The 26,939-nt window shown below is 39.0% G+C and overlaps 1 protein-coding gene across 6 annotated transcripts in view; it reads left to right on the forward strand.

Moving 5' to 3' along the window:
• Positions 1–10,336: 10,336 nt before the first annotated feature.
• Positions 10,337–26,939, forward strand: part of PSPC1 (paraspeckle component 1) — a 67,251-nt gene continuing 50,648 nt past the window's right edge. For all 6 annotated transcript variants that reach the window (XR_010068104.1, XR_010068103.1, XR_010068101.1 and 3 more), the window contains exons 1-6: positions 10,337–10,863; positions 14,526–14,827; positions 18,969–19,064; positions 19,889–20,085; positions 23,182–23,266; positions 25,605–25,713. Coding sequence is in view for 2 of the 6 variants with exons in the window: in XM_063305790.1 (XP_063161860.1) it covers positions 10,489–10,863; positions 14,526–14,827; positions 18,969–19,064; positions 19,889–20,085; positions 23,182–23,266; positions 25,605–25,713 (1,164 nt within the window). In the remaining 4 variants the exon portion in view is untranslated. The remainder of the gene's footprint in view (positions 10,864–14,525; positions 14,828–18,968; positions 19,065–19,888; positions 20,086–23,181; positions 23,267–25,604; positions 25,714–26,939) is intronic.

The raw sequence follows: 26,939 nt of genomic DNA on the forward strand, positions 1-26,939 counted from the left end.
TCTATATAGAGGCTCTCAAATTTTACAGTAGTACAGCTGCCCATTGGGGCTTGCTCAGGCAAAATGAGCTGTAGAGCTCAAAAAATGTTTTCAAATTCACAGCATTACCACTCTGAACAAATTCCGACTTGTGGTCTCCTCATGACTAGCCCAGGGTTCCCAACCCACAGTTTGAACCTGTCTGAACCAATAGCAGAGCAAATGTGTTTCCCCTCAACTCTGCAGTCCAACTGACAATTGGCAATAAGAACTATGTGTCCTTCATGAAAACAAGGACCAAGTTTGGCAGGTGGGTGGGGAGCTACTGCTTTATTTGCCATTATTTTCTTATTTTCTTCTTACTTGCCCTTCATTTCTAGGCCAATGACAGAGGCTAAACTGTATTTTCCTTCAGCTCCAATTTACAAATCCCAACTTATATCAATTTCATATAACTTTCTTAAGAGATTTTGCTAAAAAAAATCCTGAATGTTTTTAGGTGATGAGGATGCTCAGAATTCTATTACATATTCCCTTGGATTTATTGGAAAGAGAAATTAAACCAAGAGTTTGTGATAAAAATATACCTTTATCAAATAACTTCACACATTTAAATAATTATAGATTGCAACGTTTAGATGCAAAATAAAAATAAATTAAAACCAACGTCTTTCTTCCGTTCTTTCTTTTATAGATTTAAAGAATGTCCAATCCCAACCGAGTCCTTTGTTGTGATATGAATAACCCCTTTATTAAAAACAAATAAATAAATAAACATTTGCTGGAAAGGAACAACGGGGAAATAAAGGAACTCTAAAAAGTGTACAGCAGGTCCCCAGTTTAAGAACGTCCCAGTTTACGGACGACTCCTAGTTAAGAACGGACTGCTTAATGGCGCCAACTAGAACTGCCAGAATTGCCACTGCTAAGCGGCACGGTCATGTGACGTCGCACTTTATGACTATGTTGCTTGCAATGGCAATTCTGGTCCCAATTGCCATCATAAAATGAGGACTACCTGAATAGCCTTCTCTCACTTCGTTGCTGACCTGGAGCCAGTCTGGGTTGCCATGTTATGTCTGGACTTTGGCTTTCTGATGTGTGTAAAAATTTCATTGCACATGACAGCAATGAAATGTTTTGAGGTTCCCATTTTTCTTTGCACATTCCATGGTTTGACATGACTGACACAATCAGAGGCTTTTCTATAATCAATTAAGTACATATTGACTTCTTTTTGGTATTCTTTGCCTGTCTCATTTATTCAGCATGTATCAGTAATAATGTTTCATATTTCACCCCACCCAGTCAGGCAAAGAGGGCATGTTACAGATCCCGTCAATAAGAGAATTCCATTTGGCGGGGTTCTCTGCAGTTGCCCCCGCCCTGTGGAACATCTTGCCCTCAGAGGTGAGGCAGGCGCCTTCACTTCCGACCTTCAGGAGGGCCCTGAAAACCTGGTTCTGCTGTCTCACGTGGGGTGGGAAGGTGGGCAACCGTTTATGGGGTTGGCTCATGCCTTAGACCCCCTCCCACCTGATTAGAATTATTAACCTCTTGGATTTTATACTTATTTATATTGTATTTTATATTTTATATTTTATATTTGTTTTTATAAGAACTTAATTGTCTATTATTATAGTCTTAATTTTATTGTAAACCACCCAGAGTCCCTCTTTTGGGGGAGATGGGCGGTAGCAAAATTTGAATAATAAATAAAATATTCCTTGGCCTTTTTTAAACTGACCTATTCCAGTCAGTTAGCTTTGTTTATTCGTTCAGTCACTTCCGACCCTTCGTGACTTCATGGACCAGCCCACGCCAGAGCTTCCTGTCAGTCGTCAACACCCCCAGCTCCCCCAGGGACGAGTCCGTCACCTCTAGAATATCATCCATCCATCTTGCCCTTGGTCAGCCCCTCTTCCTTTTGCCTTCCACTCTCCCTAGCATCAGCATCTTCTCCAGGGTGTCCTGTCATCTCATTATGTGGCCAAAGTACTTCAGTTTTGCCTTTAATATCATTCTCTCAAGTGAGCAGTCTGGCTTTATTTCCTGGAGGATGGACTGGTTGGATCTTCTTGCAGTCCAAGGCACTCTCAGAATTTTCCTCCAACACCACAGTTCAAAAGTTCTGGTTACTTGAGGGACTGCCTGTCTCCCATAACATCCGCCTGGCCAATTCAATCCTGCAGGGTTGGTGTGCTCTGGATTCCTATGATTAAACAATGTCGTATCTCGGGACCCCGGAAGCATGCTTTTTCTATAGCAGTGCCTGCCCTTTGGAACAAGGTTCCCCCCGAGATCCGGATGGCTCTGCTTTGTTTAGAAGAGCCGTAAAGACCTGGCTCTTCACCCAGGCCTTTGGTGAGGGAATGTGAACCCCTCAATTCATTGAGCTTGCCATCTTTTATCTTTATGTTTTATTAATTTTATTGCAATTTCTGGGTTTGTTTGCTGAGAGTCAGGTGGCATACAAGATGATGATGATGATGATTGACTGATAACTACTATTGAAAATAGTAGTCCCTCCTTGTGGGGGAGATGGGTGGTGATAAATTTGATAAATAAATAAATAAATATGCATGTAAGAATGTAGTTAACAGATCTCCTAGGCATGAAAATGGAGTCATGAGGGACACTGCCTTCTACCATAGCATGAGTCCTGTTGGGCAATTGGTTGGCAACCCCATGTCTGGCTTTCCAGTCTGTTCATGATGGTGATCAATAGTGGTTCTAATATTGCATGATTTCTTCATTGTGAATAACAGGTAGATGGGAATCCTTTTTCTTGCCCATGATCTGAATTTAGCTGGCCTCCAGACTGGATTCTTGAGAGGATGCAGATGAGCCAAACAGAGATCTTGATAAAACCAGCTTTATACTACTCTTGTCTACTTACTGAGATATCCTATCCTATTCATAGTGCACAATTGAGAGCTGTTGCTGGGGTGCATGAGGTTGTCAATTAATCAGGGAAAAGGAATTAGGATTGTATTGGATATGTCACATAAGTTGCCAGAGGGAATAGGTGAATTAAAAGGGCTGTTGCAGTAAACAGAACACTGATCCTGGCAATGCACCTTGATTGTGCATGCTTACTCTTATGATTCTTACTCTCTGGTTTTTCTTGCTTTTCTTTCTCTTCCCTGTTTTTTCATTTTGTGTCATATCTTTTTAAATTATAAACCTGAAAGTCTAGCTTCTATATGCTGCTTTGAGAGTTTTTCCAGCTAAAGAACGGAGTATAAATACTTAATAAAATATACTGAGAATAATCCTGTGAAATTGTATGCGGAACACATCATGCGACGTGCTGGGCTTGAGGAATCCAAGGCTGGAGTTAAAATCGCTGGAAGAAACATTAACAATCTCAGATATGCAGATGATACCACTTTGATGGCTGAAAGCAAAGAGGAACTGAGGAGCCTTATGATGAAGGTGAAAGAAGAAAGTGCAAAAGCTGGCTTGCAGCTAACCCTCAAAAAAACCAAGATGATGGCAACCAGCTTGATTGATAACTGGCAAATAGAGGGAGAAAATGTAGAAGCAGTGACTTTGTATTTCTAGGTGCGAAGATTACTGCAGATGCTGGCTGCAGTCAGGAAATCAGAAGACGCTTAATCCTTGGGAGAAGAGCAATGACCAATCTCGATAAAATAGTTAAGAGCAGAGACATCACACTGACAACAAAGGTCCGCATAGTTAAAGCAATGGTGTTCCCCATAGTAACATATGGCTGCGAGAGCTGGACCATAAGGAAGGCTGAGAGAAGGAAGATCGATGCTTTTGAACTGTGGTGTTGGAGGAAAATTCTGAGAGTGCCTTGGACTGCAAGAAGATCAAACCAGTCCATCCTCCAGGAAATAAAGCCAGACTGCTCACTTGAGGGAATGATATGAAAGGCAAAACTGAAGTACTTTGGCCACATAATGAGAAGACAGAACACTCTGGAGAAGGTGCTGATGCTAAGGAGAGTGGAGGGCAAAAGGAAGAGGGGCCGACCAAGGGCAAGATGGATGGATGATATTCTAGAGGTGACGGACCCATCCATGGGGGAGCTGGGGGTGTTGACAACCGACAGGAAGCTCTGGCGTGGGCTGGTCCATGAAGTCACGAAGAGTCGGAAGTGACTGAACGAATAAACAAACAAAAAAATCCTGTGAAATCATGGAATGTATAATCGATAAAAATGCCTTTGCAAAATCATACAGCAAATAAGCCTACTTTTGAATGACAGTTGAGATGGCTAGAGTTAACAGAATTGTTGTCCTCTGTACTTTAATCACTCACTTTTTAGTCTAGGGATTGACAGTGGTGTCCAGAAACACATTTAATATTTTTGATGGGGCAAGGTCTGCTCTCTCTGGAACTATGATGCAAAATGCATGTGGATTTGACAACGTTCAGCTGTTTTCTTTGTGAATAGACTATATCAGAGTCTACCAGGTGAATTTCTATGTCTTTAGTTATTTTCCTGCATTCTAGGAGCTAACCATGCCTTTTTAAATTCTAGAATATTTTAATAATGGTAATTTTTGATATGTTAAAAATAGGAACATACTGGGTTTTGGGGGACTAGAAAAAATATGGCAAAATTTGGACCCACTTTGGATCATATATTCATTACACTATTGGTTTTCATGTATTTCTTAAAATAAACTTTGCAGCTTGAATGACCCCCTTGCTCCTATAAGTGCCATCTTAGAGGAACTTCCATCTTAGAGGAATCTCAGAACCTCTGAAGAACTTCTTGCCCTTTGGGGAGAAGCAGCACAATTTGCTACTATCCAGTTCCACATGACAGACCCTCCTCTAGCAGTCACCAGAAGGGCTTTGGAGAAAATGTCTTCAGGGGAGGGAGAAGCTGCAGATCAAAAGCTTGAGCATGCGTCCACTGCCAGTCATCCTTGGAAAAGAAGCAGAGTTAGTACTTGGTTAGTACTTGGATGGTGACCACCCCAAAATCGAAGAGTTGTAGGCCAGATAGGAAAGATTTAAAAACATGCTAGAAGGCAGCAGTGGCAAACCACTTCTGTATGGTTGCCAGGGAAACTACATAGATATGCTCATTTAGTCATTATGAGTGCATTTAGCTAGTTTGAGAAGCAAAGGAAAATAGAAATAGGAGAGGACAAAAAAGATGGCAGCCTAGAAAGAGATGTGATAGCCTGATTTGAATTGTACAAGGATGCATATATTTTTGTCTCTGTGGCAACTGAACCGTTACTCCATCATGGGTTTATTCTCTCCATTCCCATACCCTTCGTGTGTCTTTCAGAGTAGATATCTATGAACAGAAACTACCTAATTATTTATTTTTATTATCCTCCAAGGCAGCCTTTCTCAACCTTTTGATCCTGGAGGAACCCTTGAAATATTTTTCAGGCCTTGGGGAACCCCTGCACATTCAGTCTCAAATATAGGCCAGAAGTTAGAAAATTATTTTATTGGTTTCATGTGTAGGCCTGTATATATGCAATAACAGTGTTCTTAAACTGAAAACAAAGAACGAAACTTATCTCTTTAATGTGAAGTTGCCCGAATTTGAAATAATTGTTTAAATAAATTGTGAACTCCCAGGGAACCCTTAGTGACCTCTCGCGGAACCCTAGGGTTCCACAGAACCCTGGTTGAGAAACCCTGATCTAAAGTGTCTAATTTATGCACAAATTTTTGCACAAATTTGCCTATTTGTTAAAATTTATTTCTAACTCCAAAATCAATACTCACAGCACGTTCCTGGTTATTCAGACATGCACAGAGCGGTGAAAATTTTGAGTCACCACTCTGCACCTATCTTCCTTCTCTCAGTGATCTTGCTGGTTAAAATAGCCATCAAAAGTAAGATTTTTAAAAAATAAAACTTTAAAAACTTAATCTTTTTTTTGGGACTTTATTTGTAAGAAATATATATACATTAAGTAAGGTATCTTTAAGCAGAAACACACATAAAATAAGGTTATGTATTGATCAGTTGACAAAAGTGTTGTGCTCAGAGGCTGGCAGGAACATAACCCTGCAGTGGTTCAGTATTCACTTACTCAGTACTTGTGATGATTTCACAGAATGTTAACTATTGTGAATAATAAGAATTTACTGTAATTTGTTCATTTGCGTCTTACAAACGAACATTTACATTGACTTGTCTCATCATGTTATTGTTTTCCTGTATATCTGCTCTTTCAGAAGAGTATCAAACTGTCCAAAAACAGAGCATTTAGCAGAAACTAATTTAATCTGAAACAGATTTTAAGTTTTGCTTACTCTTATCCAACCCTTAGACACTACCTTTGATAGAATATAACAAGGAACACATGGCAAAATGTGTTAATCCTCTCAAGTGTGGAAATCCAATTGAAATTTCCGATACAACTGATTATATATAATCAGTATATATATATAAATATAAATATGTATATGTATATATGTGTGTGTGTCTCTCTGTGTGTGTGTATAAATAATTAGAGAAAATATGCTGCATCTTTAACAAGGCAAGTCCACTAGAGGGCAGAAACAGCTCTATTTTACTTTTAAAAAAAATTTCTACCTGTGGTTAGAATAAACCAATTCTCAGTAACGTATTGTCCTGTTCAGACTAAGCACCAGACAGGTTTTCAAAGATTCTTTATTAAATAACTATTTACAATAAGTAAGTCCTTGACATGCGAGACTGGGTTAAGCAAGCCCAACTGGGTTGACTGGATCTGACTGGAACACGAAGACTGGAGGCAACAGTTCTCAAACTGGAACAGTACTGGAAAAGCACTGACATTGAATCTCTGATTGACTGGATCTGGGATCAGGACTACGAACAACAGACAGGGATGAACTGAAGATTTGGAGCAGGACCCAAACTCAGAGCAAGGTTAGACTCGGCTGGGGATTCTAGACTGGGCTGAGTACTCTGAACTGAGGACTTGAAGACAAGGCTTGAAAATGGATCAAGGCTGGACTCGGCTGGAATACCCAGACTCAGCTGGATTCTCTGGACTGGAGACTTGGAGCAAGGCTTGGAACTTGGAACTAGGCTAGACTCGGCTGGAAGCCCATGACTAAGCTGGCAACCAGATCCTGAACACAATAGGTATGAAATTCCTCAACACGATGGAGCACGCAAAGCTCGGGTGCACAGGACTGAAGGCAAATGGCGGCACTGGAACATCAAGGCTTGCCCACGCTGCTGAGATTGACTTTTGGGGTTTATCTGTATGGGTTTTCTCACGCTTCTTCAGTTTGTTAGGATTTTCTGTCTAATGTAGCAGTAATAAAACACTAGAGACCTATTCCTCGTCTCGGCGTGGTTCCTGCTTGTTAAGACACCTTGCACTGGAACCAATACGTTTCTGAATACAATTTAAAATGCTGGTGTTGACCTATAAAGCCCCTAATGGTTGGCACCTGTGAGGTTTGAGTCCGACCTTGACTCTGAAAACAAAACTTATCTTGAGCCAGAAGGGGAAAACAAAACTGATCGGGAAAGAGTTGGGGAAACAACCTAGTAAAGACTCAGCAGAGTGGGAGAATTCGGAGACGCTGATTGGGCAGAATCCGGAGGGAGGTTTGAATCCTCCAATTAGTGCATGGGAGAGGAGAGCAAAGAAGCACCCGAAGTAAAAGGCAGCTCGATTGGCTACAGAGGAGAAATGGTGCGAAAAGGATCACATAAAATGGACCAGCGCCAGGAGCAAACTGCCAGAAACAACCGTCCTACTGCGCTTACAGCTTCGACAGGAGAATGCTCACCAGGAAATGGAGCCTTGTCTGTAGGTGACATGGAATCAGTGCCAGCTCCCTCTACTGATGTGGACCTACCTCCTTCACACCTGGATCCAGCCGAATTCAGCCTTGCATCCAGTTCTGCATCTCGTCTTGCCACTCCAGTTGAGTCCAGCCTTGCTTCCAGTACCGAGCCGCATCTTGCCATTCCAGCCAAGCCCAGTCTTGCCTCTAGTTCCAAGCCTCGCCTTGCCGCTCTGGCTATGTCCAGCCTTGCCTCCAGTTCCGAGTCTCGTCTCGCCGATCCAGCCATGCCCAGCCTTGCCTCTAGTTCCAAGCCTTGTCTTGTTGCTCTAGCTAAGTCCAGCTTTGCTTCCAGTTCCAAGCCTTGTCTTGCAGATTCAGCCAAGTCTAGTTTTACTTCCAAGCCTTGTCTTGCCGATCCAGCCGAGTTCAGCCTTGTCTCCAGATCCAAGCCTTGTCCTGTTGCTCCAGCAGAGTTTTGACTAGTCTCCATGGTCAAGCCTAGCCCGCCTCCATGAGGTGTTCTGCAATCAAACCCCAAGCTACCTCCTTGCCACGTGCTTTAGCCACGCCTGGCCTTGCTGATCCATTGAGACAGTTAGCCGAGTTCTGTCTTGCTGTGTTGCCACAATCTCTTGCTACTCTTGATCTGGCAGCCTTGCCCCATGTTCCTCCATTGCCAGGGTGGACTTGATTGAATCATATTGCCTATTAATATGAACTCTTTCTTGTTGTAAATAGTTGGTTGTAATAAAGATTTCCCTTTTATAATCTGCCTGGCCGTCTCATAGTCTGAACAGGACAGCATCTTAGTATCTAAAAGGCTGCGTTCTCCCAAAAAATCAGCCAAACATACTAGATTTCATTAGAACAACTATTAGTATTTCTACACTTCTAGGTGAGGTGAACCAAGATTAAGCTGTTCTGTTTCTCTCTGGCAGCAATGTTGCTCTGGAATGGTTTCCAACTGGAGATCAGACTTGCCCCTTTGATACAGGACTTCAGGAAGTTATTAAAAACCAATTTATTCCTGAGAGCACTTTCAGGATTTCTTGATTTTTATTGCACCATTTTATTTTATTTATTTATTCAATTTAGACAGCCACCCATCTCACCAAAGGTGACTCTGGGCGGCGTCCAACAATATTGTTTTAATCATTTTAAGTTTCCTTTTATTGTCATTTATGTTGGTATTTTATGTAGATGTTTTGTTATATTCCTTGTAAGTTGCTGAGAGCTGATTATGGTGGCATATAAATTAAAAAAATAAATATTTTCTACATGTACTTTTCCTTTTAGATTGCTGGTATGAGACCAAAGTTCCCCTCAGCAGAGTGTATGTAGACTCAGTTCAATATTACCATTCTTCTGAATTTTAGTACTCAGTGTTGAAATTTCTATTACCATTTTTCTGAACAGTTTGCAGCTATTGATCCAGTTTTGCAAACCAGCTGAATGATAGTGGATGTGGAAGGCTGTGGTGAATTACCTCTGCAGAATCACTACAGTACTCTAGCACAGAGTACCGTATATAGACTGTATGGCTAGTCTAGTCTTACTCAAGCTCCTTGCCACAAAGGGTTGTTTCGTGGCACACGGTTTACTTTATAATCATTGTTAGCCATGGTGTCTACTGTTGATGTCTACGTTGCCTATCTCCACCTGCAAACTCAATGAAACTTACTATGCTTGGTAGCTAGATATGCACAGAACTGTGTTATTTAGTTCCAACTGTCAGCATTCTAAATTCTTGTTGCAAGAGAAGTATTATATTTTTGTTAGTTCATGATCAAATATTAAAGATTAAATATTAGGATAAAAGAACAGCATTTTAAAGCTGGCTTTAAAAATAATTATTGCAATTCTTCCAAACTGAGGACATTCTGCATTGCCTGAAATGGGACAGCAAATCCCTCTTTTTGTCAGACCTAACAGCATGGGGCCACCTTCAAGTTTAATACATATATTACAACCTGTGGACTACAATCCACCACATCTGATACTTCTGCTGATAAAATAGACTTAGACCATTATACAATCGTTAATTTTAAAGAGCCACAGGAGTCTTTGCTATTTTGGATTCAACAGCTGTAAATGACAGCCGAGCAAATTCTTTTGTCTCCTGGAATTAAAAAAGGTTTGTTGTTGTTTATTCGTTTAGTCGCTTCCGACTCTTCGTGACTTCATGGACCAGCCCACGCCAGAGCTTCCAAAAAAAGGTAAGTCCTTAGAATTAATAGTACAACTAAACTGAATCAAATATTATAAAAAACCCACTGCTCTTACATGGCCAGGATCAACAGATGCACCTTGTGCAATAATGTCTCATATTTTCTGCGGTCCCATAGTATATTGTACTATTGTGTTGTGAACCATAGCTTATGAGTTAGTGCGTTTTGTGAACCCAGCCTATGGTGGTTTATTCAACAATCCGTGGTTAAGTACGACTCATCATCAGAGGCAGAACCTTTCTGCCTATCAGAAGCATAATGCGCACGCGCAACCCGGTTCTAACTCGAACATGATAGCCGGCAGCCTTTCAAATCTTGTGCACATGCGCACTAAGAAAGCGAAAGGCGGGGCGACGTTACCAGTCATCAGTGGGTAGTGATCTTGCCGCCATTTTGGGCTTCATTTTTTTCCTCCCCTCCCCCTCCTCTGCTGGTACAGGAGTCGAAAGAAGCAGCGGCCGAGCAGAGAGGTTTGCCTGCGCTTTCTTTTCCTCCTTTCCGACTTACTCGCGATCCATACGGTTAGAAAACTCGAGCTATGTCCGCCAACAGGAACCTCAAGCAAGTGAGGATTGAAAACAGCTCTCCGGCGTCGGCTCCTCCGATGAGCATGGTGGGCGGCGGCCCCATGAAGGCGCTGAGGGGTTTGGAGCAGCCGACCGAGAATGAAGCTCTGGCAGCCGCCATGGTGATGGTGAAGGAGGAAGAGGAGGAAAGCGGCGGAGGCTTCACAGTCGACATTAAGAGCTTCCTCAAGCCCGGCGAGAAGAGCTACACGCAAAGGTGCCGTCTCTTCGTCGGGAATCTTCCCACCGACATCACCGAGGAGGATTTCAAACGCCTTTTCGAGCGCTACGGGGAGCCCAGCGAGGTCTTTATTAACCGCGACCGCGGCTTCGGCTTCATCCGCCTGGTGAGGAGCTGCGCCAGCATCCCTTGCTTCCTTGCGCTTTGTGTGGGGGCGCGAAAGGGATCCCCCCCTTAAAATAGCTGCCTGTCCCTCATGAAACATCTCTGCCCACCCCCTCCCTCGAGAGGGATCCTGCCGCTAGCGGCGCGAGCGAGGAAGCGCTTCTCCTCTTCACCGCGGGCACGCGCGCCCTCCGGCTCCAGACGCCAGGCGCGCGCCAGGCCTCCGCGGCCGCTTTGTCCTCTTTCCTCTGCTCATCTCTCTCAGGTTGAAACGCGCGAATGTTTACAACACGTGCGTCGTTATTAAAATGTTTCAAAGCTTTGCAGAGTTTAAATGGGATTCCCTTTAAAGGCTCCTTCCCAACAGTAAAATGAAGTTTTAGTGCAATACAGTATTGCCGCGACCATTCCTAAAAGGGAAAAGGGGTGTTCCGCGTTGCTGGTATTTGCTCTTTCCTTCCAATTCGTGTCCACGTGTTGGTCGCCGTCGTTGCCTAACTGTTCAGTTCTACTTGTCTCAACGCAGTATTGCGGAGAGGGGCATGTTTATATATTTTCTTACAAAATGGAAAACAAACTGCTTCTGCCTTCACCGTATTTCCAGAAATATCTCCAGGAGTTTCTTAAGATTTTTCCCCTCCACCTTTGGAGAGGTGTCAGTCAAACCAGTAGCAGAAATTCCGTACAGAAAAAAAGTTGATACCTGCTGTTCTGTTTTTTTTTCTTTTGGGAAAAAAGAAATTGCCATTTCCTGGGTATCACTCTCTTTGTGTATTGCTATCCTTCAGGAAGATGGCATAGAGCAGTGGCGCAGTGAAGATATTTTCCAAAGCATCTGTAAGTTCTAGGGATAAATTTTAAATATTTACAGGAGAGGTGGCCTATTTTAAAAGCACGTGTTCTGTACAATTGCTTCATTTTTTTTAAAGCATAGCATAATCAGTATAGCTGGTTTTTGTAATGCTTGAAGACTTCTCTACTTAAACTTTTTTTTTTTTTGAGATTGATACTCTCCTAAGAAAACACTTGTTTCTAATCCTCTGCTATTTCTTAAGACTTCCTGTTGAAAATGGTTTATTTTGGAAATGGTCCTTTAGTTTCTCCTTAACACAGCCTCTCAGAGGTATGGAAGTGTTTGACCATACCTTAGGTATCTTTTTTTTTTTTTTTTTTGGTCTGTCCAGTCGGGTCAGGGTTCTCAAATATCTATAATCTCTAGATGTCTCCCGATCAAGACCTTGTCTTTGAAGGTACTGAAATAGCTGGATCTGAATAGTGGAAGGGGTTGTCGCTGCTTAGCAGTAAAACCAAGAAGTAGGCTGCATTCCAGGTTATGCAATGAATAAAGATTTTCCAGTAATGCAGCTGGAGCAGCGGGGTACAGTTGATACATACTGAAAGTTAAAAGTGCATAGTTTTCTGTAGGTTGAGTCATGGCAACTGGATTTTTCTTTTTTTCTACCAAAAAGAAAGGAATCCAGTTGCCATGACTCAACCTACAGACAATTCCACCTGGATGACTGAGAATCTTCATCGACATATTCCATAGTTTTCCTATACCCATCTAAATTCAGAATGGAGCTGGCTTATTTAAATAGACTTTCAGGGCAATTTCAGCTATGGGCAGGTTAACTTTAAATTTTTTTGCTGAAAAACTGTTTTTCAGTTATTACAGTTTTCTGTACTTCAGTTTGCAATCTTGTGAGCTTCTATACTAATTCAGGTAGATTTCAAGGAGAATCTTGCTGATGACTTGATTAGTTAGTCCTGGAGGGCATGCTGAATTTTTTTCAGTGAGAATTGTTTTGTATTTTCATTTTATGTTACCATAGCATACCTGTATGACTAGTACTGGCTTTAACTAGTTATCCAAGACATATTTCATGGTAAAACACAAATGTGCTATGGCTTACAACTTTGGCCAGCCTGTTGCAGAATGCAGATGGTCATTCTGACAGCCATATCAGATCATAGCTTGTTCTTAGCTGTGATTTGGTATGATGTCTTAAGCCACTGAGGAAAGACGCGCACTCACTGGTTAGTAATATTTCTACTGAGGAGAAGGGATATGTGCTGATTCTCAGAATTATTTCCCTTCATGTCTTTTATTTAAATCTTGATAGCTGAAATGGAAACATGTTCATTTAAACTCTCTTTCTCTTTCTCTTTCTCTCTGTTGATATTTTAAAGGACATTAACAGGGTTAGCCAATCCCCCCCCCCAAAATTTGGCTCAAACTTTTGTGAGGAAGAAAAATGAATAGAGAATATATTTATTTTACTTTGATTCATTAAATGCCATCAAGTAAGTGTCGACTCTCAGCAACCACAGAGATGTATTCTCTCCAAGATGATCTGTCTTCAGCTTGGCATTTTAGTTTTCTCAGTAGTCCACTTATTTATTTTATTATTTTTCCAGCATGTAGGGATGCATATACATGTTATGCTTAACAAAAATCATGCATCTGTTCTGTGAGCTCCGTGACTCAATATGGACTTGAACCTGTTCTCCCAGTCCCAGTAAGCCCCTTGACCACTATATGCTGTAATGTTATAGTCAGGGGTTACTTGGTCCTGACTAGATTGATTTCCCTAACAACATATAAATTTAAATCTAGATGGTGGACGCATGTGATAAAATGTTCCTAATTAGTCTGTCAGTGAGGACTAATGGTTTAGAGACATAGAGTTACAGTGCAAGGCATATAACAAAGATTCCCTGGCTACTCAGGGAAATGCAGAGGCTTGCATCTGCAAATTATTTGTATTCTCTTATTTATTCTGATTCTGCTGCCTTGGAGGGCAGAATCCAAAATGTTCAGTATTGCAAATGCAGTGTCCATGTAAATAAAGTATGATTCTATCTGTAAAGTATGTTTTTTGGGGTTGTGCTTTTTATTCTGATGAGACAATAGCCACTTAAACCATTATTAAAAATATTTCTTGGTTGCATTGAGGAATTTTATGTACGTTGTCTTATAGCTACAAGAAATCCTTAAGTCATCTATTCCATGACAAAATGTTACTACCTAGTGCCAAGGATACGCCATCATAGGACAGAATGACCATCTGCAATCACCAGTATTCATTGCTTATATATGAAGACTGTTGGATATTTTAAAATGTTTACGTTTTATTATAGTGGAACTCTGATCACTGAGTGAATAAAATTTAAAGTTAATAAGCAGGGATCTGACTTGTCTGGGATTATTTCCCAACCAAATTCAATAGGCTTGAGGCTTGTTAAGCTAAATACCAGTGAAGAAGAGAAATATGCTGGTTTAAGCATAATTGCTTGTTTAGAACTCCCTGAATGAATATAATGAGACTTGCCCCTTATTTGTCTTGAAACAGGAAAGATTGGTTTTGTATTCCTTATTTTGGTCTTAGTCAAGGTGCTGCAACTGATAGAGAATCCAGAGATTTTCTGTGCAACTATTGGCAAGATTCCTACCTGCCACTGCAGCTTCTAGCCTGAAAAAATGATCATTTGTCCTCATCACTACAGGTGGTAATAGAAGGAAATATTAAAACTCCTTTACAGGTTCTGAATGATACTAAAATAAATAAAGATATATAATGTTAAATTAAATTGTTAACGTAATTGTACATAACATGTACATGTAATATAATTGCATATGTATTTTGTAATTTTTCTGCAAAGGAGTCTAGGACCCTGGCTGAAATAGCAAAGGCAGAACTTGATGGAACAATTTTAAAGAGCAGGCCACTCCGAATTCGATTTGCTACCCATGGAGCTGCTTTAACAGTTAAGAATCTTTCACCAGTTGTTTCCAATGAGCTTTTGGAACAAGCTTTCTCTCAGTTTGGGCCTGTGGAAAGAGCGGTTGTTGTCGTAGATGATCGTGGTAGAGCAACAGGCAAAGGTTTTGTGGAATTTGCTGCGAAACCTCCAGCGCGTAAAGCTCTAGAAAGATGTGGTGATGGTGCATTCTTGCTTACAACGTAAGTTTACTTTCTTTGCCATATTTATTGTGATTTTATGTGTTTAAAATATATACCAGTAGCATCCTCAAGGCAGATCCTCCACCTAGAAATCAATACAAACATAGAGGAGAGGAATCTTTTTTGGCACAGGAGAAAATTATCAAGGTCCAGAATATAGTAAGCGGGATTCTGATATCCAGGAGACAACCCCCATAAATATTGGCAAGGTTACAGGGGATAATGGTCCTGGTTCTCAGTACTGAGAGTCTATTCTTACTCCAGAACACTTTAGTGGTTGCTCTGACCATTTCAAAACCAGATCATCAATGAATGATACTTAAGCCTGAAAGTCCCTAGCAGGGTGACCAAGTCCTTGCAGCCAACCAGCAAGGGGATAACTACAGATGCCAACCTGATTGGAAGAGGAACAAACCTGGGGAACTGCTTGGTTCATGGGTTGTGGTCCAAGTGCGAGTTGATACTCCCTCCCAATTGAGGATGGCATGCCTGACATTGAAAGCATTAGCACATCCAGTAAAGGGTTGATTATGTGTCATCAAGTTGGTGTCGACTCTTAGTGACCACATAGATAGATTTTCTCCATGACATGTAAAGGGTTGACATGTTCTAATTCAGACAGATAATATTACAATGAAGGTGTGACAATAGCCAAGGCAGAATGAGATGAAAGAACCTTCATAACAAAATGTCCACCTAATCAGTTGGGTAGTACATATTTGTAGTACATAAATTTGGGGAGTACATAAAGAGATCACTGAAAATTGCAGTAGAGTGGCTGAGCTAGTAAAGTCAATCAGAGAACAATTGGGTCATGCATCGCCAGGTATTCCAAAAAATCTGGAGGTGGAGGCTGGTTAACCTATTTGAAACAACATACAACAGGAAGATGAGACAGTTCTCCTGATTTCAAGAAGAAAGAATAGAAGAAATTAATTTTCTAATGGCACCTGTGTCCTTTCCATCACCAACTCTGACCAAGGTGACCACAAGGTGAAGATGATCAGGGTACCAATTATTCTAATTGCGTCCTGTTGGCCTTGAGCATGGAGTGTCTGTGGCATCTGTTGATATGTCCAGACATATTGAGCATCTGGCCTGTGAGATTCTGCAGCAGAGATAATCTTGATATCCAGATGCTTAAATACCATCAAGGTCTACTAAATGACTTGGCATGCCTTAAAGAACTAGTGCAGGAGAAAAAGACAAATAGTGGCAGCATAGTTCTGAACCTCTTAGGTTTCTTCAGATGTATCTGGATAATGGTCTGAAAGCCAGTACCATGCACAGAGAGGGATCCCTTACTATCAACAAACTGGAGTTCCATTTCAGGAAACTTATATTTTGGACTTCTGGTGGAGGCATGGAGAGTTAAACACGTCTCTATGGAGAGCAGAGACGACTGCAGCAAAGACCAGAAAACTGGTGAGTAGACTGGTACTTTAGAACCTCTCTGGGCAAGGAGAAGACAGGAGATTGCCCACAAGTGCTCTGGACAGCTGCTCCTCACAAGGAGACCACAGGACAGTAGTCTCCTGCAGGTTTGAGTGCCAGGAGACGAAGGGATTAAACAAGCTCGCAACAGCGGCAGAGCCTTTTAAAAGACACTGAATTAGCTAATCTCGCTTCTAACCACTTTTGGAAATTGCTTACCTAACCATCTTAAAGCTATTAGAGATCTTCAGAACAACAAATTTGAAAAGCCATCTGGTGAGCCTATCTTCATTTCTGAACAAAAGAAAAATTAACTGTATGTTTAAGAACTTTAAGAATTTGAAATAAATGACAAAAAGCTAAATAAGTTTTTGAACCAAGAATGTTATAAATGAATTAAAGGTCCAGACAGATTTGGAATATTGAAAATTTTATTATAAGATTTTGGAACTAACTATAAAATAAACAGCTTTTTGGGGAAACCAGAATACTTTGTCTGCTATAAGTCGTAACAGAGATTAGAGACCTTATGAATTGGACACTAGAGGGAACTAGAGATTCCAGGTAAAGAAGAACCACCTTTGGTTTTGATTAGGATTGGGATTTACAAAATAACACAAAACACGCTATAACATTTGAAATATTAAAGGATATCTTCGAAGAATGGGGCCAGAAATTAGTACCCACAATATTAGTAATGATGTCTGCTTCTATGGATAGAGTATGTTTAAGACTGCTAATGAAGGAATGACAGATGTGAAACAAATGTTGCTTGATGCAGAAATAGTGGAAACAGAAATATTGGATTAAAAAAAAGTTGATTACAAGATAGAGAAGGTATTTAAAGTGGAAATACAAGTGGCAGGCCAAGACAATGACCGGAATAAGGATTCTTTGCTGGATACAGACAAGAAGCTGGCTGAAGTTTTAAATATTAAAAAAGAAATGCAAATGATAAACCAAGAGAATGAAGTGGATAATGTCTTTTTATTGGATTTACAAAAGAGGCTTGTTAAAGCCTCGAAGAAGCGTATGGGATGGGACAAAGAATTGAGGAGTGATTAAATATTTGAGCTAAAGATTAAAATTTTCAGTGGTAAAAGGAAGGAATATAAAGTTGGTTTATTTGATCAGTTAAAATAAGGCATATTTTTATAAAATTCTGGCAACCCTTTATGGACTTTTTGCTGACACCAGGATTGAAAAGTTGATGTCTTACGGATTTGCTTATAGATAAAGAATGGGTTATGGGAAGAAGAGATATCTGTTTGTAACCTTTTTTGGGTGTAAAGAGCTACCAAACTTGTTTATATTTGTGATAAAGATTGGAAGTAACTTCTTTATATATTTATTTCCTTTTTCTTTATTTCACTCTTTTTCCTTTTCTTTTTTTTGTTTGTACTTTTTTACTTTCATTGAGTTTAGTTTGTATTAATTTTTATAATTGTAATTAAATTTTTCAATAAATATGTATATGTATAGGAAACTCTTATATTTTGATGTTTTCTCAGGGTACCAGTCTGCTGTCTCTCCCAATTACACAATATGCCTTTATGTAACCTAACCATCACATCCTTTGAACCCATTAGGCAAATTCTTGTAAGCTTCTTCACTTGGAAGATGATCTTCCTAACACTGGCAACCTCAGACAGAACTGCTGGGGAACTAGGAGACCTCTCAGTGAGAGAAGACATGGTGGTTCTATGTCTTCACCTCTGCCTTTATGCTGAAGGGATTTTCCAAATTTCAAAGGGGGCAGGAGATAGGACTAGCACATTTTTGTCCAAATTCCACTCAAACCATGTTATACATTTGTCCCTCTTTTGGGGGAGATGGGCGGTGGATAAATTTGAATAATAAATAAAATACATTTGGCAGTTTGGCTGTGCACAGAGATTTAAGAATTTGCCCTAAATGCACTCTAGAGGAGCAGAAGGGTGATAGCTTATTTGTTTCCTGTAACTCAGTCCTCTATAAGCAAGCTGGTTAGGGAACGCGTAGCTGTGGCCTGTTTGTCCAGCACAGACAACTCCTGGCTGACATCACAGCTCCTTTGTTAGAGAGCAACCTCTAAAGCTCTGGCTGTGGAGATTCCACATGTAGACATTCATAGGGCAGCAATCTGGGCATGGCCAGCTAAGCATTAGTGAATTTGCCTCTGCAAAGGTGTTTTTCTCAATAGAAAGGGACTGTAGAAACAGTGATTAGGAAATCAGCACGCCAGATAATTTCCCTATATTCTGCATGGTGGTTTTATTTTCCTTTCTTACTACATAGTAGCAGGTTTTCCTTGTACATGTTTATCTGTGAAACTTTTCTATGAATACAGAGGTAATAAATTTCTCAGCTGAAGTCAGTACAGGGAACTGAAGAGCTATGGTTTCTTCTACTAGATTCAAAAGTCATAAGATCCTTTCTAATTAGAAGAGATAGGGTTAATCTTTTCATGTTGTGTCCATCTTTTGTTGATAAGAATGGTATCTCAAGTCAAAGTAAATGTGTCTGTGTGTGTGTGTGTATTTATATTTAAAAGTCATCCTATGTTGTCAGCAACTTAATCCAGCATGTATCTCCCATGTGCAGATCTTTGCTCACTTGTGCTGTTTGAAAAGTGGATTGACAATGTCAAACTTGTATTATATTGGAGTTTTAGTTCACATGTTCCTGAATAATTGGTTAACAATGTGTATATGTTACTTGTTTTAAGAACACCTAGACCTGTTCTTGTTGAACCTATGGAGCAATTTGATGATGAAGATGGGTTGCCTGAGAAATTAATGCAAAAAACACAACAGTATCATAAGTAAGTACCTGCTTCTGAAACAGAATATTGGAAATGAAAGAGAAGTAATGAAGAAATAGCATTTTAATAAACCAAAATGTCTCATTAAAACAAACCTAGTACCATGATAAAATCAGAGTTTAAAATGGGATAGTTGTATATTATATAACAAACTGAAAAAATCTTGTCATGACTGAAAAATTACATTTGTGGTATAAAAGCAATGAGAACTAGTAGTGAGAGCTTAGGTCTGTTTTCTATGTTACAGTAAATTTTCTGAGATATCTTCCCATTTTATAAGGAAAGGATAGAAGCAGCATCAAGAGATGAGGCAAGTTTCAGACTTTGAAAGTTAGCAAGGTGAAGAGCATTTCTCTGTGTAATCTGCTGCTCAGAAATGGAACATGTGGCAAAGTGAATCTGCTGCCAGCTACCCTGCTCATGTCAGTATTTCATACCAGTGGTATCAGCTGAGCCCATTGGGGATCAATCCTTTGGGATAGTAGATAGTTGGAACCGTTGCTTTTCGTTTGTTTCTATGCTTGCTCTTTTGAAGAGCTTCAGAAGAAAAAATGTGTAAGCTGCTAGCAGAATAAAGATTTTGCATGCATCCCACCTGCCCCTTTGAGTTTTAAACATCACCCCAGTCATTTTTTTTCTTTGTAGTTAAGCAGACACGACTATTGTCTCCAGAGTTTCTTTGGCTCTAAATTAGCCATAGACAATAGAATCAGTAACATCTTTATTAGGAAGCCTTGAAGAAACTAATTGGAAATTTGCCAACAAACTTGCTGTTACGTTTATGAAATGAAAGCATTAATGTGAAATGTGTCTTCTCTTCTTAGGGAAAGAGAACAGCCCCCACGTTTTGCCCAGCCTGGAACATTTGAATTTGAATATGCTTCACGATGGAAAGCTCTTGATGAAATGGAAAAGCAACAGCGGGAACAAGTTGATAGAAATATTAGAGAAGCTAAGGAGAAGCTAGAGGCAGAAATGGAAGCAGCTCGACATGAACATCAGTTAATGTTGATGAGACAAGGTATTCTTCATAGATTATTGTTTTAATGGTATGGGCTGAAAGAATATTGGAAATGGTCTGTTTATTTGGGTTGATGCAGGAAATCTGTATTTCAGTTCTTCAAAAAATTTAATATGTATCAGTAGTGAGGGACCTGTGACTCACAGTCTGTTTATTTGAAGTATAAATATTTGGCCTTTGATGGTGACCTAAATCAGATAAGCTCTGTCTCCCAAAGACATCCTGTGCAGGAGAAGTGATTGCTGTTTTCCTGAACATAGATGTTATTTTTCTTCGTGGAGGAAAAATTTATATGAGTTTTAGAAGTGAGCTTTCTCCAAAGCCTACTTCATTGAGTTATTTGGCCCAGTAAGATAGAAACAGTCTACCACTTGAACTGTATTAAGTTCAGTACTCTGATATACTCATCTTAGATTATTGTATGATGCAAGCAAAGTTGACGTACTGAACAAATAGAGAAAAGCCAGAATTTCCTGGAATTGACAAGAATCATACTGCTCAGTAGTTGATCAAGCAACTACAAACATGCAACTTTTGACATTCTAATTGACATTAATTCTAATTGTCATAATTCTTAAAGTCAGAAAATAACATTTGAAATAATGTATGATATATAATAAATGAAGTAGTTGCTGGCAGAAAATAAAATAGAGTTCTGTTGAAAATCAAAATGTAAATTTTGTAAGAATATGAGTAAAAGTATGTTTGGTGGAGCTCACTGAAGTTGTATGAATACCCAACTGCAAGAAAAATGTTTTATTTACTGTTGCAATGAAAAAATAAGATGATTTGATGGTCAGATGAAAAGTTCTAAATAGTTTAAAAATGTATCTAAGTGAGCGATCAGAAGTGTCTAGAAAAGTTGAGAGAATGTTTTTAAAACAGAAATTAACAGTACCTGTTGTACCGTTGTAAAGGGACACAATGATTTTTTTTAAAAAAAAAAAGTGGAGCAGCAGAGAATATACTTCTAGGAAATTCAGAAAATCATGTTGCTTGTCTGTCCATCTGGGGAAAAAACTATTAACTAGAGAGCTGCAAAAGTCCATTACAGGTAGACCTCACTTAACAACTGCCCTGTTCAGTGACTGTTTGAAATCAGGATGGTGCTGGAAAGGTAACTTTACAACTGTTGCAACGTCCTCGCGATCACATAATCAAAATTTGGGTGCTTCTTAGTCATCAGGCATTTATGACTGTCGCAGCATCCCATGGTCATGTCATCACTATTTATGCGCTTTACAGCTGGTTCCAACAAAGCAGTCAATGGAGAAGCTGGCAGTAAAATCACAAGTTGTGGTCACATGATGTGTTGCTTAACAACCTGGCTTATCGACTGATTGGGAAGTGATGTCGTAAGTCTGTCACAGTCACGTGATGTTTCACTTAGTAACCATGTCACTTAGCAATGGAGTTCCCAGTCTCAATTGTGGTTGCTAAACAAGGACTACCTGTACTAGCATCTGACATCTCTTACATCAGTAGCAGTGGTGCATGAATGCCCTTAGGCAAATGAATGTCTTTCCCAGCAACTGCACTATCAAAATTCAGTGGCAAAACCACCAATATTCAGGCAGAATAATATTTAAAATTGGAGTAGAGACTGGCCTTGTAATTTGTCTTCCAGTGCTTAGTTGAATCTTGGGAAGCCATGAACTTCAAGAATGAGCATTAAAATAAGAATTCTGTAGCATGACAGTATATCAATCATCATTAGAAAATTTATGCTAGCTTGTAGCAAAATAAATGCTAACATTCAAAAACATAGTAATAATCTTTTCAAAATAAAATCATATTTCTGTTTTTCTCAAATGAAAGCTTCCAATTGGCACAGTGATACATTTCAACATAACTGTGTGGAGAATCCTGAAATAGTAATATCATGTATAGCTAAATATGATGAATTTAAAACTGGGTATATGTGTATGCTAGAACAACTAAAAGATACTAAACGAAATAATAATATAACTGTCAGTAAAGAAAACAATACATAATATTAAAGTGAACTGATAATTAAGAAATAAATAGGGATTCATATATATTAATACGAATCTAGCTTAGTCCTTTAACATTAAATCTAGATCATATAGAAATGTATAGCTCCACCTTTGTACATTTTTTTTAAATTTATCAAACTTATATGACTGCCCATCTCACAAAACGTGACTCTGGGTGGCATACAACAATAAACATGTAAAAAACATTCATTATTAAAAAAAAAATTTTTAACTCAAAAGAGAGAATAGATATTAACCGCAGTAGTGGAGTCATACAATATAAAACATTTCAAAAATTGATAGGAACATACCTCTTGAATCTGCTCTTTAGCATTAGGAATGTAAATTTCTTTCCACCTACATAGAATAGTTCTCTGATTTAATATAATTTATACCTTTTCCTAAAAAAAATGCTCCCTTTTGCTAAGTCTTAATTGTAATATGCTTTGCAGTGTTTCAACCAAGCCAGTTTAATGCTTAACATTTGGTCATTAAGTAAACTATTTGGAGTAGAGGTTAAAGGCACAGGAGCAGAAGTGAGGACACTAAATACTAATCCTGCCTTAGACATGGAAACTGGCTGGATGACTTTGGGCCAGTCGTTCTCGACCCTAGGAAGAAGGCAGTGGCACTTCTGAAAGTGTTGCAAAGAAAACTTAATGCACCAGGAATCAAGACTGACTCAAAGGCACAAAACAAATTGCAATATACTTTGCATTGTTTCAGATGGGACTAAATCAGTTCAGTGCTTTAAAATGGCTCAGATTTCTCCATCCGCTGCACTGTTTTTCAACAGAACTGCTTGCTTCCATGAGTTCATCTAGCTGTAAAAGAGAATTTTGTCCTATCAGTTTTACATCAGCAATTAACCTTGGTGTAGCATTCCAGGGCCCAGAAAATACATCCAAAAACTGAGAAAAAGGCTTCAGTTTAAGATTTATAGGTGTTCTACGATTAAAAATCCATTGTTCCTAGTTCTTCCAATTGTTCAAGTTATTTATGCCAGTTTTCTGATGTTCATGCTTTTTTTGGCGAGCACATATATACAACTATTTATGTCAGAATGATAATTGCTAATTACTGTTTTAACTTTTTCCAGATCTAATGAGGCGTCAGGAAGAATTGAGACGCTTAGAAGAACTTCGAAACCAGGAGCTACAGAAAAGAAAGCAGATACAATTAAGGTATTCCATATATTTTGAAATGCTGGATTTTACAGGTCAAAATGTAACTTTTTAAACAGTTTGTTCCTGCCTCTAAATTACACATACAAAAACTTCAGGAATTTTTATTTTCAATTTACTAAATTGTATGAGAAATATGGATATGAGGAAGATGTATTGGTACCTGCTTATTGATGGAGCATTTTATACATGATACAGTGCTAGTGAAACCTTTTTTATTGGACTTTTGGGGAAGAAAAGAAGACGGCTCCATGAAAAGCAGAGCCAGTGACTGCAGAGGAATGAAGAGCTGGTGAGTAGACAAGGAGAGAACTTGAGATCGCCCGCAAGCGCTCCAGGCAGCTGCTCCTCGTGATGAGACCGCATTACAGCAGTCTCTGGTGGGTTTAGAGCTCTAGGAAACGAGGGAATATCCACCTTGCTCAAACCGCGGTCAGCACCTTTGAAAGGATACTAAGCTTGCATGCTTCTTTTTCTGATCACATTTGGAAATTGCTTGTTAACTGCTTTTCAGCTATTAGGAACCTTTGGATTGACAGGTTTTACAGCATCGGGTTTCCTTCAATCCTTAGCAAAATAAGTTTTAAATACAAGTTTAAGGACTTGATTTTTTTTTAATAAACAGCAAAAGGGTGATTAAAACTTTGATATTAGTCACAAATGGACTAAGGGTCCAAAGAAATTTGAAATAAGATTTTGGAATTAGTTGTAAAGAATCCTCCCGTGGGAAAATGCTTTTGTTTTGAATTCTTTTTAAAAAAAACATAAGACTTTAAAAAATGGACACTAGAGGGAACTAAAGGAACTAAAGATTACAATTAAAGGAGAAGAAGACTCAAACTCAACTTAGAAATACAGAATGAAGCAAAATATTTTAACGCTGGACATATTGAAGGATATTTTTTTACAATGGACCCAGAAGTTAATTTTGAGAGTGTCTGTGTTTACAGATAGACTGTCAGGCCCAGTCCAAGAACAACGACAAGTCAGTGCATTTCAAACTCCAGTTTATTTGCTCTCACCGTACAGACAGAATCTTGCCAGACTAAAGCTACCCTAACTTACCTAAGGGGAAATAACTGGGGGGACTCTAGGGCGGGGCCACCCTGCACTTCTTCACTTTCCCACCAACACTGTCCAGACTGTGAGTCCTCGAATCTCCTTGGAATGCGCTCCCTCCTTCCTGAGAATCTTCGGCAGTGTTGAAATACACCACGTAGACTATGTTTAAAAGATGTTACAGAAGAGGAACAAGTTTTGCCTGACAAGACTGAGACTGTTTTGAAAGTAGATTTAAAAATGACAGACTACAAGAATGACTTGGAAAAAGATGTTACGTTGGACATACAAAAGAAACCGGCTGATGTCCTAATAATTAAAAGGGATATACAAATAACAAAGCAAGAGAGTGACCTGGATAATTTTCCTATTTTGAATTTACAAAAGAGTATTGTTAAAGCTTAGAAGAATGTGTGAGAAGGGACAAAGAAAAAATGAAAAGAAATCAAGTTCTAGGTCTAGGACATTATTCGAAGGGACTAAAGATCAAGATTGTTAAAAGGAAGGGACATAAAGTTGGTTTATTTGATCAAGGTTAAAATAGGTATGTTGTTATTTCTGGTAACCCTTAATGGACTTTTGCTGACATTAAGACTGAAATGACGAGGCTTTAAGGATTTGTTTATAGATAAGAGATGGGATATGGGAAGAAGAGATCATTTGTTGGATTTTAAGAGAAGGTGATAAGTTACTAAAATTGATTATACTTGTGATGAAGGTGGGAAGTCACTTTTTTATATATTTGTTTTCTTTTGTTATCTTCTTATTTTTTCTTTCTATTTTTTCTTTCCTGTACCTTCTATTGTTTTCCTTTTCTTTTTTTTAGTTTGTATTAGTTTTATTATTGTAATTGTAATTTTAATAAAATTACTATATAAAAAAGATACCTTTTTAATCTTTGTTTTAGTGTAGAATCACAAATCTCTGAGATGGGCAGCTATTAGTATTTTAGGATCTTCAGAATAAGTTCTTTATTGCACTGAATTGTGATGTGCACCAAGGAAGTTGAGTCACTGTGCAAAGGTTCTTTAAGGTATGTACTAAAGATCAGCTAGGATAACACTGATGTAGGACATGTCAGGCTGCAGTGAAAGAAGCAGAGAAGTGAAAAAGAACATCTTCTCAGGCTGAACATTGTGTGTGGTATTGTAAGAGAAAGTGTTTTTGTATGAAAATGTGTCACAAGAACTTTAGGAAGTTGTATTTTATATGTAACTCCCCCTTTGTGGGATGGGCGGTGATAGAAATTCGAAATATAAATAAATAAATGAACTTCTAGGCATGAAGAAGAACACAGGAGACGTGAAGAAGAGATGCTGCGCCAGAGAGAACAGGAGGAATTGAGGAGACAGCAAGAAGGAGGTTTCAAGCCGAATTTCATGGATACTGTAAGTAGAACTCTAATATTGATGGATATGATATTAATTCAACTTACCCCCCCCCCATCTTTCTGTCTACGTGTTTTCTTTTTGTTACAATTTTATAAGACCTCTGGAATCATTATAGCTCATCTTTCCCATAACTTTCCAAAATAGAAAGAGTGCCCATGTTTCTAAGGTAGGTTGAAACCTTGATTCAGTGAACTAATTTGGGGAAAGGAGTTCCTATGAATAGAATATGAGAATATGTTGTTGTGGTAGTTTGCGTCATTTGCACAATCATTTGACATTTGTTTCAGTTTATTGTCATTTATATGATGATATTACAAAAATGATATTGCACAAATGACATAAATCGATGCAGGTGGTGTCATTTGCATAATTATGTCATTGTGTAAGTGACATAAAACACTGCAGAAATTTGGTCCACACGTGCAAAGTCCATTGTATTGGTGTTTGGTCAATTGAAATTTTAGTATAATTATGATTAAAGACATTTCCCAACACAAATATATCTGGGTTTTCCTATTTATATGAAACTGTTTGGTATTTGGTATTTAATCAAAAGATGAGAACACTGGTCTTATGATGAAGCTCCTTTTCTGTGGTGGATAGAGGGTTGTTCCTTTTGCAATGGTAGATGGTAGGTTGTTCCTCCCCTTTTGATCTGCTTCATAGATCAATATTCTAAATTTCATCAGGGACACAGCAGCTGTCATCCAGTTTTGATTTACAAGCAATTGTAATTAAAAAAAATAATAGAAAAGGAACAAAAGCCAAAGTTCACTTTCCCCATTTTCCTCTATTGATTAGGGAGGGTTGGATGCACTTTCTCCACCATAGAAAAAGAACCATCATGTAAGTCCAGTATTCCATTTTCCAATGGTAAAGAAGGCATTCTGTGGTGGGACATACCCAGGAGTTGTTCAGAGTGGGAAAAAGAAATGTATAATCAACAGGAAGGAACCATCTGTTCAAGAATCTGCCTTCCAGAAGAAGGCCTGGCTTAGCTATAAGACATAGCCTTGAAATGTATAACAAAGAAAACATTTGCCAAGTGGCTGATTTACAGATATTCCCCAGAGAAGTAGAATTGGAGAACATTGCAAAAATGGAGTCACTCCTTGTAGAACGTACTGTGATGCCAGCTGGAATCACACTAGATGGATGGGTAAGTCAGAGATATGCAGACTCTGATCATATGGAAATGGGAGCTGATGAAGCTTTATGACCAA

Source organism: Candoia aspera, chromosome 5 (genome assembly GCF_035149785.1).
Source record: "Candoia aspera isolate rCanAsp1 chromosome 5, rCanAsp1.hap2, whole genome shotgun sequence".
Lineage (NCBI taxonomy): Eukaryota > Metazoa > Chordata > Lepidosauria > Squamata > Boidae > Candoia > Candoia aspera.